The sequence below is a fragment of the Salvelinus fontinalis genome, chromosome 11, assembly GCF_029448725.1.
Source record: "Salvelinus fontinalis isolate EN_2023a chromosome 11, ASM2944872v1, whole genome shotgun sequence".
NCBI classification, from domain to species: domain Eukaryota; kingdom Metazoa; phylum Chordata; class Actinopteri; order Salmoniformes; family Salmonidae; genus Salvelinus; species Salvelinus fontinalis.
This window is the reverse complement of record NC_074675.1, coordinates 35,872,959-35,891,708: the sequence shown is the minus strand read 5'-3', so window position 1 is coordinate 35,891,708 and position 18,750 is coordinate 35,872,959. Positions and strand designations below refer to the sequence as shown.

At 42.0% G+C, this 18,750-nt stretch overlaps 1 protein-coding gene and 1 non-coding gene across 3 annotated transcripts in view; both read left to right on the top strand.

Moving 5' to 3' along the window:
- Positions 1–16,694, top strand: part of si:dkey-183c6.8 (protein O-GlcNAcase) — a 60,337-nt gene extending 43,643 nt beyond the window's left edge. For both annotated transcript variants that reach the window (XM_055938566.1, XM_055938565.1), the window contains exon 18: positions 12,851–16,694. In XM_055938566.1, the coding sequence (XP_055794541.1) occupies positions 12,851–12,987 (137 nt within the window). In that variant the 3' untranslated portion in view covers positions 12,988–16,694. The remainder of the gene's footprint in view (positions 1–12,850) is intronic.
- LOC129866110 (U7 small nuclear RNA) lies at positions 11,496–11,548 on the top strand. Its single transcript, XR_008761469.1, has one exon. It is a non-coding gene; the product is annotated as a U7 small nuclear RNA (small nuclear RNA).
- Positions 16,695–18,750: the final 2,056 nt, after the last annotated feature.

Genomic DNA, 18,750 nt, shown 5'->3' with positions numbered 1-18,750 from the left:
TGTGGGTGAGTGTGATGTGTGTGGTGCATGCAGACATTGCCTTTTGAGGACAACTGTCTGTCCTCGATGGTTTAGGCCCAGGTATAAAAAGTTACAAGGATTTATGAAATTATTTATTGGTTATAAACTCCCCCACGTATATATTTGCACAGTGAAGCTAAAACTTATAATTTGGCTCTATACTACAGCATTTTGGATTTGAGATCAAATGTTTCATATTAGCACCTTTTTATTTTAGGATATTTTCATACAAATCTGTTTGACTATTTAGAAATGAAAGCACTTTATGTATCTAGGCCCCCTATTTGAAGGTGTTATCAGTTCAAATTCACTTATGTAAGGGATAAATGCAGACATATTCTGTACATTACCTTGGAAATAATGAACGAAATAATGGACGACGTAGCGGCACAAGGTCAGCGAGTCCCTTTGCGGAGTAAATTTTTCCAAGGTAATGTGCATAACGGAGGCGTTTGTCCCGCTTATACCACAGTTGGCAAAGAAAATAATACTGAAGCACACATTTAGGGGTAGAAATAAGCATTTTGTGTTGATATTTACATTTTTAAAAGATAATTCATACTACTTCGTATTTTGGTTGCTAGAGAAGCGACCCAGTCTTTTGATATTTATGGTCGTAACCCAGTTGTTCGTTCTATATGTTCTGTTGCCATGCTTGGTGGAAACGTTCTTGTCCCTTGCCTCCTAGCTAGCCAACTAGCTACGGCTAACACAGTCACCTCTACAGCCAGAATTAAAGCGAAGTAGCTGCATTTGAGTTTGTTTAAGCTGTTTCCTATTGACATTAATTTGGATACATCCATAACAATGAGCTGATGATGCTTGATTTTGCCTGGCATAGCTATAATTTTTTTAAATTCTCGTCAGGACACTTAACACTGTTCATGATGAGGAGATCACATTGCATATCAAACACTATGCTAGAAGCTAGCTAAATAGTTTGTTGCTAGCAAAACTGCCAATATGACTGCCAAATGTTTAAAAAAATACTAGTTGCTGAAAACAGCTGGTCAAACTAGAAACATTTGGGAATTTGACAGCAAAGTGCCACTTGCATCATGACTGCAACAGTAGGGACCAGAGAAATTCATGTTCATCACTCACCATGTTAGATCATCAGATGCTCAAAAACAAATAAATGCTGGCTAGCTACGTTTTTCAAATCAAATCAAATTTTATTGGTCACATACACATGGTTAGCAGATGTGGAGGAGGCCGTAGGAGGGCAACAACCCAGCAGCAGGACCGCTACCTCCGCCTTTGTGCAAGGAGGTGCACTGCCAGAGCCCTGCAAAATGACCTCCAGCAGGCCACAAATGTGCATGTGTCTGCTCAAACGGTCAGAAACAGACTCCATGAGGGTGGTATGAGGGCCCGACGTCCACAGGTGGGGGTTGCGCTTACAGCCCAACACCGTGCAGGACGTTTGGCATTTGCCAGAGAACACCAAGATTGGCAAATTCGCCACTGGCGCCCTGTGCTCTTCACAGATGAAAGCAGGTTCACACTGAGCACATGAGCACATGTGACAGACGTGACAGAGTCTGGAGACGCCGTGGAGAACGTTCTGCTGCCTGCAACATCCTCCAGCATGACCGGTTTGGCGATGGGTCAGTCATGGTGTGGGGTGGCATTTCTTTGTGGGGCCGCACAGCCCTCCATGTGCTCGCCAGAGGTAGCCTGACTGCCATTAGGTACCGAGATGAGATCCTCAGACCCCTTGTGAGACCATATGCTGACACATTTGTGGCCTGCTGGACACACATTTGTGGCCTGCTGGAGGTCATTTTGCAGGGCTCTGGCAGTGCACCTCCTTGCACAAAGGCGGAGGTAGCGGTCCTGCTGCTGGGTTGTTGCCCTCCTACGGCCTCCTCCACGTCTCCTGATGTACTGGCCTGTCTCCTGGTAGCGCCTCCAAGCTCTGGACACTATGCTGACAGACACAGCAAACCTTTTTGCCACAGCTCGCATTGATGTGCCATCCTGGATGAACTGCACTACCTGAGCCACTTGTGTGGGTTGTAGACTCCGTCTCATGCTACCACGAGAGTGAGAGCACCGCCAGCATTCAAAAGTGACCAAAACATCAGCCAGGAAGCATAGGAACTGAGAAGTGGTCTGTGGTCACCACCTGCAGAATCACTCCTGTTTTGGGGGGTGTCTTGCTAATTGCCTATAATTTCCACCTTTTGTCTATTCCATATGCACAACAGCATGTGAAATGTATTGTCAATCAGTGTTGCTTCCTAAGTGGACAGTTAGATTTCACAGAAGTGTGATTGACTTGGAGTTACATTGTGTTGTTTAAGTGTTCCCTTTATTTTTTTGAGCAGTGTACATGTTGTATAGGAAATGATATATACACTAGTTCTTAATGCAATCGCCATGTTAGAATTCTAAAAATAACTTCATTACGACATCCAGCTTAGTTATAGCGAGAGAGTACCCAAAATCTGGGCGCAAACGACAATTTCACATGTTAGACAGATATATGAAATAGCATCATAAAATGGGTCCTACTTTTGATGATCTTTCATCAGAATGTTGTACAAGGGGTCCTTTGTCGGGAACAATCGTTGTTTGGATTTAGAATGTCCTCTTCTCCAGTCAATTAGCACGGAAAGGTAGCAAAGTGGCACGAAGCTCTCCTTCCTGAACAAAGGCACACAACGCAACACGCGTAACGTCCCGAATAAATTTCAATAATCTAATAAAACTATATTGAAAAAACATACTTTACGATGATATTGTCACATGTATCAAATAAAATCAAAGCCGGAGATATTAGTCGTCTATAACGGCAGCTTTTCAGAAGGCAAAACCAGGTCCCTTCACGCGCTCTCCAGAAAACAGGAAACTGGTGACACGTCATGCCGAGAGCTTTTATTCGACCCCAGATCAAGTTATACACTCCATTTCTTCTCTCACTGCCTGTCGACATCTAGTGGAAGACGTATGAAGTGCATCTATACTAATAAATATCAAGGACATTTATAGGCAGGCCCTAGAACAGAGCATCGATTTCAGATTTAGTGCCAACAGCACCCCCTATTGAGAAAAGGTTAACGTATGTCGTAGTAACGTTAATTTTATAAATCTAACACAGCGATTGCATTAAGAACTAATGTATCTTTCATTTGCTGTCCAACCTGTATTTTTTAGTCGAGTTTAGGATTAGTTACTGATTAGACTAGGTGCCTCTCCCAAGATTTCTCCCGACATATTGTTGGCAGTTTGGCTACTTTTCTCATTGTATAACCACGATTTGTGCCGCTAAATATGCACATTTTCGAACAAACTCTATATGTATTGTGTAATATGATGTTATAGGACTGTCATCTGAAGAAGCTTTGAGAAGGTTAGTGAAAAAATTTATATCTTTTGCTGGTTTATTCGTTATCGCTATTGTTGGCCTGAATCAATGCTGTTGTGTGGTTGGCTATTGTAGTAAGCTAATATAATGCTATATTGTGTTTTCGCTGTAAAACACTTAAAAAATCTGAAATATTGGCTGGATTCACAAGAGCTTTGTCTTTCATTTGCTGTACGCTGTGTATTTTTCAGAAATGTTTTATGATGAGTATTTAGGTAATACACGATGGTCTCTGTAGTTATTCTAGTTGCTTTGGTGAGAGTTGTGATGGCAATGGTAAACTATGATTTATACCTGAAATATGCACATTTTTCTAACAAAACATATCCTATACAATAAATATGTTATCAGTCATCTGATTAAGTTGTTTCTTGGTTAGTGGCTATTTATATCTTTATTTGGTCGAAATTGTGATAGCTACCTATGCAGGAAAAAAATGGTGGGAAAAAAAGTTGTGTCTTTTGCTATCGTGGTTAGCTAATAGATTTACATATTGTGTCTTCCCTGTAAAACATTTTAAAAATCAGAAATGATGGCTGGATTCACAAGATGTGTATCTTTCATCTGGTGTCTTGGACTTGTGATTTAATGATATTTAGATGCTAGTATTTACTTGTGACGCTATGCTAGTCAGCTTTTTTACTGATGGGGGTGCTCCCAGATCCGGGATTGTGATGAAGTAGAAGTTAACCTCTCTGCGCTACGGATCCCTTTAGCGGGATCATTTTCCTAAACAACCGCTGAATTTATTACTAAAAATAGATTATCTGAAGATACTGGAACACACCTATGGCATTGCCACCACTGGTGTGTGGACCTGTATTATGAGTTTAGAGGTCTGAGACTGAAGCCAGCTGATAATATTTCCTACTTCGCATGGAGAAGCTTCTGCAAAAGGTTGTGATGAAGGGAGGAATAGACCGTTCCAGATTCTACCATGCCAGAGTGGAAAAGGAGTGATAAGAGTAGTGCTGTGAGGTCCTGATCCACCTCATGCTGAGAGAGAGGAAGGACAATCCCCCCATCCCTGCCCACCCTACTCCAAGAGATCCGTGAGGAGGAGAATATAAAAGCTGAGAGGCACTCGCACTGGAAACCTGTCCCCCAGAAAGGTTTTCCTGTGAAGACTGACAGCCACGTCGCTGAGCTGCAGAAGCTAGTGGGTAATCTACAGTCCATGGCAGCCATGAGGAAAGTCCGTGTCCTACCCGCTGAACCTCGGATGTGTTGTCGACTCACCACTGAGAGGCAGAGATGGCGTTCCCCAGAGCGGTGACGGCATTCCCAAGAGTGGCGGAGACAACCTTCTCTCGAGTTACGGGGTCAGAGGCCAACACCCAAGAGACAACTTATTCTGCTACAACTGTGGATAAGATTCCCACTCCTCCATACAGTGCGAGCACCCCTAAATGCAGAGGAAGTAGCCCAGCGATTAATTCGCCTCCGCAAAGAACCAGTGAATGGTACAGGGGGGCAGTAAATGAGCGAGCTGTAACCCCACCCACAATTAACTCCACCTCACCTCCCCAGAGACCAGTCTGAATGTAAGAAGGAGTCGAGAGCCATGTAAAGCCATCCTAGACAGCGGCTCCCAAGTGACCATCATCCACCACTCATTCTACGAGACCGATCTCAGTTACTTGTCTCCAGCGTATCAAGGGTTTAACTCTCTGGGGTTTGAGTGAAAACAGCTCCCCCTACGACAGCTACATTGACGTCACCATCACATTTCCATCTGAAGTGGTGGGTGTCCAAAAGCCTTTACACACACTTTCCTCTTTACACACTCTTTCATTCACACTCTTTCATGCTCTGGGGAACAAAATACAACATGTTCTCTGTGCTAGAGAAGCTGTGTGAGAAGCTGGACTGTGCGACACAAGAGGGTGTACCCCGTCAGAGCTCCAATCGCCTAAAGGTCTACCACCAGAGGGAAAGAGAACACTCTGAGGGAGGAGGGACCCATGGGGTTCATTAAACACACCTCTGTGAAGCCCTTGAATTTGAAGATTGAAGTCTGTATGGAGTTCACCAAGGCAGCAAGGCCTCACTGTCCTGGTCGAGCCCTTGACGAAACGGGCAATGGCTAGTCAAATAATAGTGACCAGTGCCTTCCCAGGGATGCAGGTGCGTCACTGTCAAAATAAAAAATGAGGGAATGCAGCCCGTGACTCTACAACCTTGGCTGAAGATGGGGGAACTGCACTCTGTTGAAAGCATGCACCATATTCACAAAGTCACAGGCCCTCTGTCATGACTGTCCTGTGGGAGAAACGTTCTCTCTCTACCCTTCAGTATTTTGATCGGACTGTCTTCGTCTAGAGAGACTTTTGCCAGCCAAAAACTCGGAACTTTGGAACAAATATTTCTAACATCCGAATGTGGGAAATGGTCAATAGGTAGATGTGGAAAACAAATGTTTATTTTGTGATGTCATTAAAAAATGTATAAATATGGTATAATGAAAATATCGTAATTTGGAATACGTACACACTGTATTTGTCAAGTTTCCATCCAATACGTGGTGTAGACAATATGAACGTATTTTTGTTAGGAATGTGATTTTAGTTTTCTAAATAGATAATTATTTTGAGAATACTTTTAACAATAAGTAGCCACGCCCCGAGTGAGGGCAGCGAGTTTAGACCAGGAAACGTGAGGTGGGAGCTACGCGTCTTAAATGGTTGAAACTTTCAATTTCAACACGAGGTGAAGATAACCTCACCTTGAGACAAGAAAAGCGTGGAGAGTTAGCTCCATGTGGGAAATGGTTGAAACGTTGAACCAACACGAGGTGAAGGAATAAACTCACCTTCCTTTAGACTAGAAAGATGTGAGACCGTGGTCCACATGTTGAAATGGTTAGAAACTCTGAAAACTCTGAACACGAGCTGAAGAAAATTAACGTAACAGATCAGGACCCCGCCAGTCTGCAGCTGCGTGTGTAAAGTGAGTTTGGAAATTTGACTATATACTCGAGGACGAAAGGAGAAAATCCTCTCAGACAATCACTAGTACAGCTAAGTAGCTGTCTGAGGAAACAGCCCATTTGAGACTGGACAACTGAGAAGGACATTGTGACACCTGGTGGACAATCAGAGGGTGTACAAGTGGCCCACATAAAGCCAACAAAACCACCTTTCAAGAAGGTTTGGTTTCAACAGAAATAGATGATGAAAGATGCCATTCAAACACGTAAATACATTAATTTCTTACTCCCAATGGGCGGTAGTTCGTGTGCAAAGTAAATGGTTACTGTGAGCGTAGTTTGCAAATGTACGATAAGTGTCTCTTTCCCTTTGTCTCTCTCCCCCTCTAAAGTTATGTTGTAACAAGCTGTCATATCTTGTCAGTCTACTGGGGACTTTTCTCTCATGTAAGTGTCTATTTGTATTCTGTGTTATTATTTAGTTAGTAAATAAATCATTAATCAAATTTGTGTAGTACTGAATGATGAGCAAGGCTGGGGTTATTGCGGATCCAAGAAGGTCACGACTGTTCAGAATGAGACTGATATAAGGTAATGATTAATAAGTGACTGTTATCGATTTAGAACTTCGATAAGTTCTGGAGTTTAATTCTGGAGATAATAAATCGTTAAACAACTTCTTCTGTGGTGCACAAAATTCCTAATGAGTTAATTGTTACATAATTAATTTAATCGGGTAACAATTAAACATAGTTAGCGAATTAAGTAAATAACAGTCATCATATAAATGAAAGTCAAGTCACGACACCCTCCTACTCCTTGAATCGTCTATGGCTTTCAGAGCACTTATGCATCCCCCATAGTTGTGGTGAGGAAGAAGAAATGCAAAATCCGGTTATGCATTGACTATCGCACCCTGAACAGACGGACCATCCCCGACCAGTACACTGACCCCAGAATAGACTGTGTGGACTGCTTATCTGGAAGCAAATGGTTTTCAGTGCAGGCTCTCTGAATTGGCTACTATCAAATCCCCATGACCGAGGCGGACAAATAAAAAACAGAATGATTCGTTCCCTCGACTTTGATCAGTTTTAAAAGATGCCACAATGAGTTACTGGAGCCCCAACAACATTCCAGCGCTTGATGAAGGTAATGGGGGATATACATTTGCTTGTGCACCTTGATGACCTGATAGTCTTTCGGATGACCTTTGAGGAGCACGAGGAGAGGCTTATAAGGCTGTTGGACCGACTGGATACCTTTGTGTTGACACTCTTGGTGGACAAGTGCCAGTTCTGCCAGACATCTGTGAAATACCTTGGCCACATCGTGTCTGACAAAGGCATTGCAACTGACCCATCCAAGATTGAAGCCCTGTGCACATGGCCTCATCCAACCAAACTCAAAACCCTTCAGTCTTTTATGGGGTTCTGTGGTTATTACAGATGGTTTGTCGAAGGCTACTACTCCATCGTGTGACCTCTTCATGAGCTCAACCAGTCAAATCCCCTCCTGGATCTACGTACTTCAAGGAATGAGAGCCGTTTGGAGATCTCTGGACCCCACTTTGTGAAGATACCGTCTGTAACATCCTGAACTGCCTCACAGCCTCTCCTGTGTTGGCCTTTGCAGTCTCAAGCAAGCCTTACCTGCTGCACATTAACGGCAGCTTAATTGGCCTGGGAGCAGTGCTCTATCAACAACACGAAGAGGAGTGGAGACCTGTAGCCTTTGCCAGCAGGAGTGTGTCACACAGTGAGAATAACTAACCTGCACACAAGCTGGAATTCCTCGCCTTAAAATGGGCTGTGGCAGACAAGTTCCACAACTATCTGTATGGGGCACAGATTCTTGACCGCATCGACAACAACCCTCTCACCTACATCCAGACCACTGCCAAGTTGGATGCTACATAACAAAAATGGCTGGTGGCTTTGGTCAACTATTACTTCAAGCTCTAGTACCATCCTGGTTGAGTCAACATTGATGCAGATGCACTGTCTAGAAGACCGCACCCCTGCAGCAATCAAGAGGATGACTGGATTGAAGTTCCAGTTCTTGGTGTCAAAGCCAACCGTCGGGCCATTGCTATGGAGGTGTCACCATCTGACGTCCAAAACTGTGCAGCCGTGATGTTAGGAGTCACCCCAGAAGCATTGCCTAATGCCTACGTGAACCTCACAGTCCTTACCTGCCTCAGCTGTATGTTGCAGAGCTTGAGAGAGCCAAGCAGAGTGATCCTGTGATATCTCGTGTCATGGGAGCTGTGAAAACAGGAAATGACCACTGTGCCCCACTAGAGTTGGAGTGTATAGACTTCCTCTCTCTGGAGAATGACATGAAGAACATTAGTAACATCACTGTAATGACAGATCACTTCACTCGCTATGCCCAAGCTTATGCCACTAAAGACCAGAAAGCCAGCACTGTGGCCAAGGTGCTTTGTTAAATGTCCATTATGGCCTGAATTCCTGCATCAACTCTGATCAGGGCAGAGACTTTGAAAGTAGACTCATCCGGGAGGTCCTTCAGCTGTCTGGGATGAAGAAGTCATTCACATTGCCATACCATCCTCAAGAAAACCCACAGCCAGAGATGCAATCGCACACTGCTCAATAGGAACTCTTGGATCCTAACAATGTCCACATGGATTCAGCAGTTGGTGTACCTTGTCCATGTCTACCAAAAGTACTACTGGATTCTCCCCTTACTACAATATGTTTGGGAGGGAGGCTAGACTGCCCATTAATCTGTGCTTAGGATGTAAGCTCTGACCAAGACTACCTGAAGTACACCTCCAAATGAAGGGAACAGCTAAAGGAAGCCTATCAACTAGCCTCCACCGCAGCTTCAAGCAGGAACAAGATGAACAAAACAAGGTACGACAAGAGGGTGAGACATCAAGAGCTACAGCCTGGTGATTGTGTCCTTGTACAGAACTTGAGACTCCCAGGAAAGCACAAAATTGCCAACCTGTGGAAACCTGAACCTCATGTGATAGTGCAGTGGCTACCTGGAATGCTCACATATCAAGTACATCCCAAGAGAGGAGGACCTATGAGGACGCTCCACTGAGACCACTTGCTTCCCATTAGCCTGCTGACTGGTGAGACCATAGAACATAAAAAGAGGATGGAGATACGTCATCAAAAGCATAAATGGCCAGTCTCAGTTTCTGCCCTGGCATTTGATGAAGATGAGGAGACAGTTCTGGACTTCGCTATAGGAGAGGATGAAGGAAGCTCGGAAGAGGAAATGGGATCCTCTGAAGTTCGTGTTGGAATTTCCCTGGAGCAATGCCAGTACACAAGTCCTTCCCTCTCAGCAAGTTGAACCGGAGTGCCCCTCTGAAGAGGAAAGTGAAGTTACCTCTGGAGGACAATTAAATGGCCCTAGTGTGCAACAGTCTCTTGTGTCAAGCCCTAGTTTAGAGTAGTCACTAACCCCAAACCCTAGCTCTGACGAGTCAGTAGTCCCTGGCCGCAGTTCAGAAATCTTGCAATCCCTTGGCCCTAGTTCAGATTAGTTTAGTCCCAGTTCTCTCAGAGAAACCAATGGTTAGACTCACTTATGACCAGCTACGAATGCCTCAATACACTCAGCTATCAGTCATACACAGAGGAGTCTCTTTTGCAACAAATTTCACCTCATTATAGAGTGTTTTCTTGCACCAGACACATCTCATATTTCTGAGTTTTTTGGTTTGAGTTTTTTTTTATATGCCTGTGCTTTACTGTTGCATAGTGTTAAGTGAGCTTATAGCTCAATGTGTGTTGTAAACTGTGTTTTGCGTTTAATTCATTGTGATGCTTAATCTTATGTTTTATGTACTTCCCAGACATCAGGTTTTCCTAGTGAGGGATGAATGTAACACCCTGTAAAGAGTTGGTTTAGTTTATTATGTGTGACAATGCTCATGTCCGTGTTCTGGAACTGCCCGCGTCCCCATACAGGACTGTCTGCATCCACGTATAGTGTGGCTCCAAGGATATTGGCAGGGTACACGTAGGTTGGGCTGAGGTGATCTTGTGGAACAACGACAGAGTTCACTAAGAGTGAGACACTGAAGTTTATTGTTCAATTAGCTTTTTGTTTAATAGTCAGGGGCAGTATGAGTGTAGCCAGCTCCTTTTCGCTCGCTATTCTTTTAATTTTGTGGTTCACTTGATTTGCTAGCCAAGCTTCATCTGTACAGCTAGCTAATGTTAGCTAGCTAGCTACTCTACCAGCAGCGTCCTACCACTACATCACCGGCTGCCAGCAGTCCTACAAGTTACCGCTCGGCACCGATTGACCTCTCCGGTTGTTTCTCCAGTGGTCCCGTGTGGCTCAGTTGGTAGAGCATGGCGCTTGCAACGCCAGGATTGTGGGTTCATTCCCCACGGGGGGACCAGGATGAATATGTATGAACTTTCCAATTTGTAAGTCGCTCTGGATAAGAGCGTCTGCTAAATGACTTAAATTAAAAAATGTAAATGTTTCTTCCAGCTGTTAAATTCCATGGAATGCTTGGCCCTCTCGTTGACGGATGCTAGCTAGTTCTATCTTCACTGGATGGACTTTAACTTTGGTATTTTAACCCCTCTGTGTCCTAGGACAAGGATCACATTTTAAAATGTTATTTTCTGTTTTTGTAGTTGAAAGCTCTCAAGTGTTTTAACTTTACTATCTGCCTACTTTTAGGTACAGTGACTTCAGAAAGTATTCATATGCCTTAACTTATTCCACATTTTGTTCTGTTAAAACCTGAATTCAAAATGGATTAAATAGATTTTTAATCTTACCTACAGTACCAGTCAAAAGTTTGGACACACCTACTCATTCAAGGGTTTTTCTTTATTTGTACTATTTTCTACATTGTAGAATAATAGTGAAGACATACAACTATGAAAAAACACATATGGAATCATGTAGTAACCAAAAAAGTGTTAAACAAATAAAAATATAAGGGCTTAAAAATTGACCTACTCCAGCCACCCAAGTCATAGACTGTTTTCTCTGTTACTGCATGGTAAGCGTTACCGATGCACCAAGTCAGGAACCAACAGGACCCTGAACAGCTTCTACCCCCAAGCCATAAGCCTGCTAAATATTTAGTTAAATAGTTAACCAAATAGATACCCAAACTATCTTTCATTGACCCCAGTCCTACCTACCTACGAGTTATGGAAATATGCTCTTTTAGTATTTCTCCAGTAGGTTTCCTCAAGGAGAAAGCCTTCACTTCTATGTCAAAGATAATAAATCAAAAATACTATAGTAAATACTACAGTATATTACAATCCGCAAACACACTTCAGTAAATACTACAGTATACTACAATCTGCAGAAACACTACATTAATTACTATATTATATACTACAGTTTTATTTTACTACAATATTTATACTATAGTTCACTGTAAATACTACAGTATACTACAATAGTCATCAAAAACACTACAATGATTTATACCATAGTATACTATAGTATTTTTTCATGTGGGTTGTTAGGGTATAACTAGGCCCTCAAAGAAAGGCCTTATGATATATGTAATGTATTGTAATAAAGAGTTAAGGCTAAGGCTGGTGGAACCGTTCAAAGAGGGTTCTAGGAGGAACCCTTCAAAGATTATAGGGTTCTTGGTCGAACAGTTCATAAAGGGTTCTAGGTAGAACCCTTCATAGAAGGTTCTAGGAAGAAACGTAAGATGATAAAATGGTTCCTGGTAGAATCGTTTATAGAGGGTTCTAGGAAGAACTCTTCAAAAGGTTCAACCTCGCACCAAAAAAGGTTCCCCTATGGCAGGGGTGTCAAACTCATTCCACGGAGGGCCTAGTGTCTGCAGGTTTTTGGTTTTTCCTTTCAATAAAGCCCTAGACAACCAGGTGTGGGGAGTTCCTAACTAATTAGTGATGTTAATTCATCAATCAAGAACAAGGGAGGAGCGAAAACCCGCAGACACTAGGCCCTCCGTGGAATGAGTTTGACACCTGTGCCCTATGGGGACAAACCGAAAAACCTAGAGTGTAGGGCGGCAGGTAGCCTAGTGGTTAGACCGTTGGACAGTAACCGAAAGATTGCTACTTTGAATCCCAGAGCCGACTAGGTGAAAAATATGCCGATCTGCCCTTGAGCAAGGCACTTATCCCTAATTGCTCCAGGGTCAGCGTCAATAATGGCTGATTCCTTTCCATTTCAGATTTCCATTTCACACCACACACTTGTACAGGTTACACACTTGTACATGTGTGAAACAGGACAAATGTAACCACACTGGTTAAAAGTAGTGCACTATGTAGGGAATAGGATGCCATTTGGGAAGTAACCTTTGTCTTTCTGGTTGTTCTAGTTCAGGGGTGTCAAACTCATTCCACGGATGGCTGAGATGCAAGTTTTTGTTTTTTCCTCCGTGGAATGAATTTGACACGTGTTCTTGTTTCTCTTCTCTGCTCGCTCTCATATGTCTATCAACGATCATCTAATTCACTCTTTTTGTCTCTCTCTCTGTGTGTGCGCACGTGTGGTGTGTGTGTGTGTTACAGGTGCTCATGGTGTGTTCTGTGAGGTGCAGCCTACAGATCGCATGAGGCTGGACTTCCTGGCTAAACTAGGCTTCTTGGAGATCATCAGAGGAGAGGCACGACACAGAGAGGGAGTGGTACTGGGCAGGCTGCTCTGAACACACACACATGCATACACTCTCACACACACACAGAAATGTACACACAAGAGGTGTGATGGTTCACCAAACCCAGGGTTCGGTATGTATTGCAGTTTTGAGGTCACAGTTCGGTTACGGTGCAGCGGGAAAATGAAATGCCAACAGTTAGCCTATTCTAGTTACTTTTTGTTTATTTAAGAAAATACAAGGTGTTGGTATTCTTGATTGGGAAAACACACGAATACTCATCAAAACTACATTTAAAATAAAGTGCAATATGCGTGTGAAATCAATGTGTAAAAATGGCTCAGACATTGTATAGGCCTATGCTGATAATGTTTTTCTTACAAAGAGAAAAAGATGTGCACTTGTGTGACTCTCATAAAGAGAGCATGTCTGTAGCACAGTACTTCTCATCTCCCACTCCGAGGTAATGTGATGGGCTGTCACTGTGTATTTAATAGGGTCTTGGTTGAAAATCGACCAACCTCAGAATTCCCACTTCCTGTTTAGATTTTTCTCAGGTTTTTGCCTGCCATATGAGTTCTAATATACTCACAGACATCATTCAAACAGTTTTCTAAAACAGAGTGTTTTCTATCCAATATGAATAATAATATGCTCTGTAGAGCTGGAGGTCCATTCATCTGTGGTAAGCATAACAGAGTGTGAATTGGCAAATTAATTTGTCGACCTCACCTCCCGCCATTGTACAGAACTAGTTACCGGCTGCGCCTCACAAAATGACAGTTTTTAAATGCACCAATTAAGATCACAATTTTGATTACAACGTGTGCATACGCTGTAGTTGTTTTAAGGGAATAGCCTGAAATTGTTTTTTTTTTCAGTACAGAATTACTCGAGGCATACATCGCAGCGTAGGCAAAGCATATAAAAATAAATGTATTCATTAAAGTTCACAGTACGACCCGAGGTCCCTGTACTGCCACCGTTACACCCCAATACACACCCGTACATGCATGCACTCACACATTCATTTGCATGCACGCACACACACATTCATTTGCATGCACGCGCACACACACACAGCACATGCTCAAAAACACACATACACTCATATGCGCACTAATAAACACTGTGTAGTACAAAAGGAACAATAGAACAAAACTACTGTAAGCTTAATCACACACAGGTGATACAGGGTAATGCATGACACAGTGCTGTCTATACACACACGAAAACGCATGAAAAGACAGAGGGCAAACATTCACACGAACACACATAACACACACGCGAAAACAGATATGAACATACACAAGGCTGAGGGTTATAAGGATGATGAAGATGGGCACAAAACCAATATGTGCATCAAATGGCCCACAAACCCAAACACACACACACACCGATAAATCCTACTCGGCGTAGGACATATAGCATCATTCACCACGTCCTTTTCTTTCTATCTTCTAGAAGCACAAGAACAACAACGCAACCGTTAAACGTTTTATACCTGAGACATGTCTTCACTAGAAACCAAGAATGTCCTTTTCTATTGAGGAGACTTGGGCTGGGATTCAATCCGATCCTGCTTGTAGACAATGCAGCTTTTAAAGGCAATATCCCCACGTTTGCGGAGATCGCATTCAAGGGATTTGCACGGACCCTGGAACTGACCATATATGTAGCTTTATTACTTTCTTGTGTTTGTGTTCTACTTGACTTTTTTTTATAGTACTGCTGATATTGATTACTGTACTTGTGCACGTGACAAAAATTTGAGGAAAAAGCTGCAACATGGAAATTACTTTCAAATGACAACCACGCTGCAACAAGGTTTCGGATTGAATCCGGCCTTGATTGAGAAGACTATCAGCGGTCTATGTCTTTTACCTTTATAAATAAAGTGTATTATTCTCATTAAATCGAATAGAGTTAGGTCACAGATGGAAGGGATTTAGTTATCAAAATCTTTGACTAGGTGAGTGCTTGAGAACACTACTGTCAGTGTCTATCTAGAAGATAGCGAAGGAGTCAGGCGCAGGACACAGGTAAGAGTAAAAAACACCGTATTTACTCAATACAAGAGCGTAACAAAAATCCTGTATTAAAACAAGGACAAAACAGGACATCGAACTCCAACACACGAAAGACAATTACGCACAAAACAGAAAGGGAAACCAGATGGTTAAATAAGAAACATAATTATGCGATGGGAACCAGGTGTGTAAACAGACAAAACAAAAGGAAAAATGAAACATGGATCGGTGGTAGCTAGAAAGCTGGTGACGTCGACCGCCAAACGCCCGAACAAGGAGAGGGAACAACTTCGGTGGAAGTTGTGACAACTACAAACATGTCCGTTTTTTTCTCTCGATCACGTCCTAACCATTCGTCTCCTATCTGTGTGACTACTTTTCTAGAACAGCAGCGCTTACTATTCATTGTCCTTGAATCACTGTCTCTGTCCCAAATGACACCCTATTCCATATTTAGTGCACTATGGTCAAAAGTAGTGTACTTTTTAGGGAATAGGGGGCCATTGGGACGGAGCCTTTGTCTTTGTCTCACTATGCTTGCTTCAGTGAACAATGGTTGTTTTGTAATGAGGTCTGTCGTTAGATGTATATAGCCAGTGTTCATTCCTTTTAAAGGCAATGTTCCCAGAGATCACATTCACGGTAAAAGCTGCAGAGGTTGGTTCAATGGAAAATTACCTTTAAATGTCAAGGGTGCTACAACGCAGTTTTGGACTGAATCCCGGCCTAACTGTTCATTCAGGGTGTGTGAGGGTTAAACTACCATGTTACTGTGTAGAAAGAAGTCTATGTGTTTACAAATTACTGCAGTAATACCAATGTTTTAAAATGTAACTTTTTATAAAAATATTGTTTGTTGTTGACACTATTAAAATATGTTTTCCTCCTTTCCTTGTGCCTTTCAGTGTCTGTTTGTCTTTCATCATGTCATGAGGTTATCTTTTTAAGAAAAAAAAAAATTCTTCATTTTTTTCACATCTACAGTTCCTTCACAAATTCTTCATACCCCTTATTGCACATTTTGTGTGACAGCATTTTGCAAATGTATTGAAAATGAAATGCAGAAATATTTCAGTATTCACACCCCTGGGTCAATACTTTGTAGAAGCACCTTTTGTCTGTGATTACAGCTATGAGTCTTTGGGTAAGTCTCTAAGAGCTTTGCACACCTGGATTGTACAATATTTGCCCATTATTCTTTGAAAAATTCTTCAAGCTCTTTAAAATTGATTGTTGATCATTGCCAGACAGCAATTATCAAGTCTTGCCATAGATGTTCAAGCCAATTTAAGTCAAAACTGGAAAGCAGACTGAACCAGGTTTTCCTCTTAAGATTTTGCATGTGCTTATAGCTGTATTCTGTTTCTTTTTATCCTGAAAAACACCCTAGTCCTCGCCGATGACAAGCATACCCATAACATGATTCAGCCACCACCATGCTTGAAAATATGAAGTGGTATTCAGTGATGTGTAGTTTTGGATTTTCCCCAAACATAACGCTTTGTATTCAGGACCAAATGTGTATTTCTTTGCCACATTTTTTGCAGTATTATGTAAGTGACTTGCTGCAAACAGGATGCATGTTTTGGAATATTTTTCATTCAGTACAGGCTTCTTTCTTTTCACTCTGTCATTTAGGTTAGTATTGTGGAGTAACTACAATGTTGTTGATCCATCCTCAGTTGTATCATATCACAACCATTAAACTCTGTAACTGTTTTAAAATCACCATAGACCTCATTGTGAAATCTCTGAGTAGTTTCTTTCCTCTTTGTAGTGACTGAGTGTATTGACACACCTTTCAAATACCAATAACTTCCCTATTCTTAAAGGAATATTCAAGTATGAATCAATTGTCATACTTGAGTAAAAGTAAAGATACTTTAATAGAAAATGACTCAAGTGAAAGTCACCAGGTAAAATAGTACTTGAGTAAAAGTCTAAAAGTATTTCGTTTTAAATACACTTAAGTGTAAAAAATAAATGGAATTGCTAAAATGTACTTAAGAATCAAAGTATAAACCATTTCAAATTCTTTATATTAAGCAAGCCAGAAGGCACAATTTCCGTTAGTTTTTTTTGTGACGGATAGCCAGGGGCATACTCCAACACTCAACACATAATTTACAAGCGAAGCATTTGGGGTTAGTGAGTCCGCCAGATCAGAGGCAGAAGGAATGACCAGGGATGGCCTCTTGATAAGTGTGAGAATTGGACCATTTTCCTGTCAAAATGTAACAAGTACTTTGGGTGTCAGAGAAAATGTATGTAAAATAAGTTAAAAGTTCATTATTTTCTTTAGGAATGTAGTGAAGTAAAAGTAGAAGTTGGCAGAAACCCCTAAAATCTACTGAATCTACTTCCATATGTGTTATTTCATAGTTTTGATGTCTTCACTATTATTCTACAATGTAGAAAATAGTAAAAATAAAGAAAAAAACAGCAATGAGTAACTGTGTCCAAACTTTTGACTGGTACTGTATATAAATAAATAGTTATTTCCTGATATTTCTTATATCTCTCAGATATAGGATAGACACTTCAGAACAAACTTCCTTTAGATTATTTTGGGGGGTCTATCTGTTGTTCGGTGTAGTGAATCTGTTATTCAATGCGGTTGAATGAGCTAATAGCAGTAAGGCCAAATTAAATGTTTCATCAAATACTTTTACTAAGTTGACTGTGCCTTTAAACTGCTTCAAAAATACCAGAAAACAATGTCATGGCTTTAGAAGCTTCTGACAGGCTAATTTACATAATTTGTGTGAATTGGAGGTGTACCTGTGGATGTATTTCAAGGCCTACCTTCAAACTCAGTGCCTCTTTGCTTGACATCATGAGAAAATCAAAAGAAATCAGCCAAGACATCAGAAAAAAAATTGTAGACAGTGGTAGGCTTGATTACCAACAACGACGAGACGGCCTACAGGGAGGAGGTGAGGGCCCTCGGAGTGTGGTGTCAGGAAAATAACCTCACACTCAACGTCAACAAAACAAAGGAGATGATTGTGGACTTCAGGAAACAGCAGAGGGAGCACCCCCCTATCCACATCGATGGGACAGTAATGGAGAGGGTAGTAAGATTTAAGTTCCTCGGCGTACTAATCACGGACAAACTGAATTGGTCCACCCACACAGACAGCGTTGTGAAGAAGGCGCAGCCTCAGGAGGCTGAAGAAATTCGGCTTGTCACCAAAAGCACTCTCAAACTTCTACAGATGCACAATCGAGAGCATCCTGTCGGGCTGTATCACCGCCTGGTACGGCAACTGTTCCGCCCACAACCGTAAGGCTCTCGAGAGGGTAGTGAGGTCTGCACAACGCATCACTGGGGGCAAACTACCTGCCCTCCAGGACACCTACACCACCCGATGTCACAGGAAGGCCAAAAAGATCATCAAGGACAACAACCACCCGAGCCACTGCCTGTTCACCCCGCTATCATCCAGAAGGCGAGATCAGTACAGGTGCATCAAAGCAGGGACCGAGAGACTGAAAAACAGCTTCTATCTCAAGGCCATCAGACTGTTAAACAGCCACCACTAACATTGAGTGGCTGCTGCCAACATACTGACTCAACTCCAGCTCACTTTAATAATGGACATTGGTGGGAATTGATCAAAAATGTATCACTAGCCACTTTAAACAATGCCACTTAATATAATGTATATGTATATACTGTACTCTATATCATCTACTGCATCTTGCCATCTTTATGTAATACATGTATCACTAGCCACTTTAAACTATGCCACTTTTATGTTTACATACCCTACATACTCAT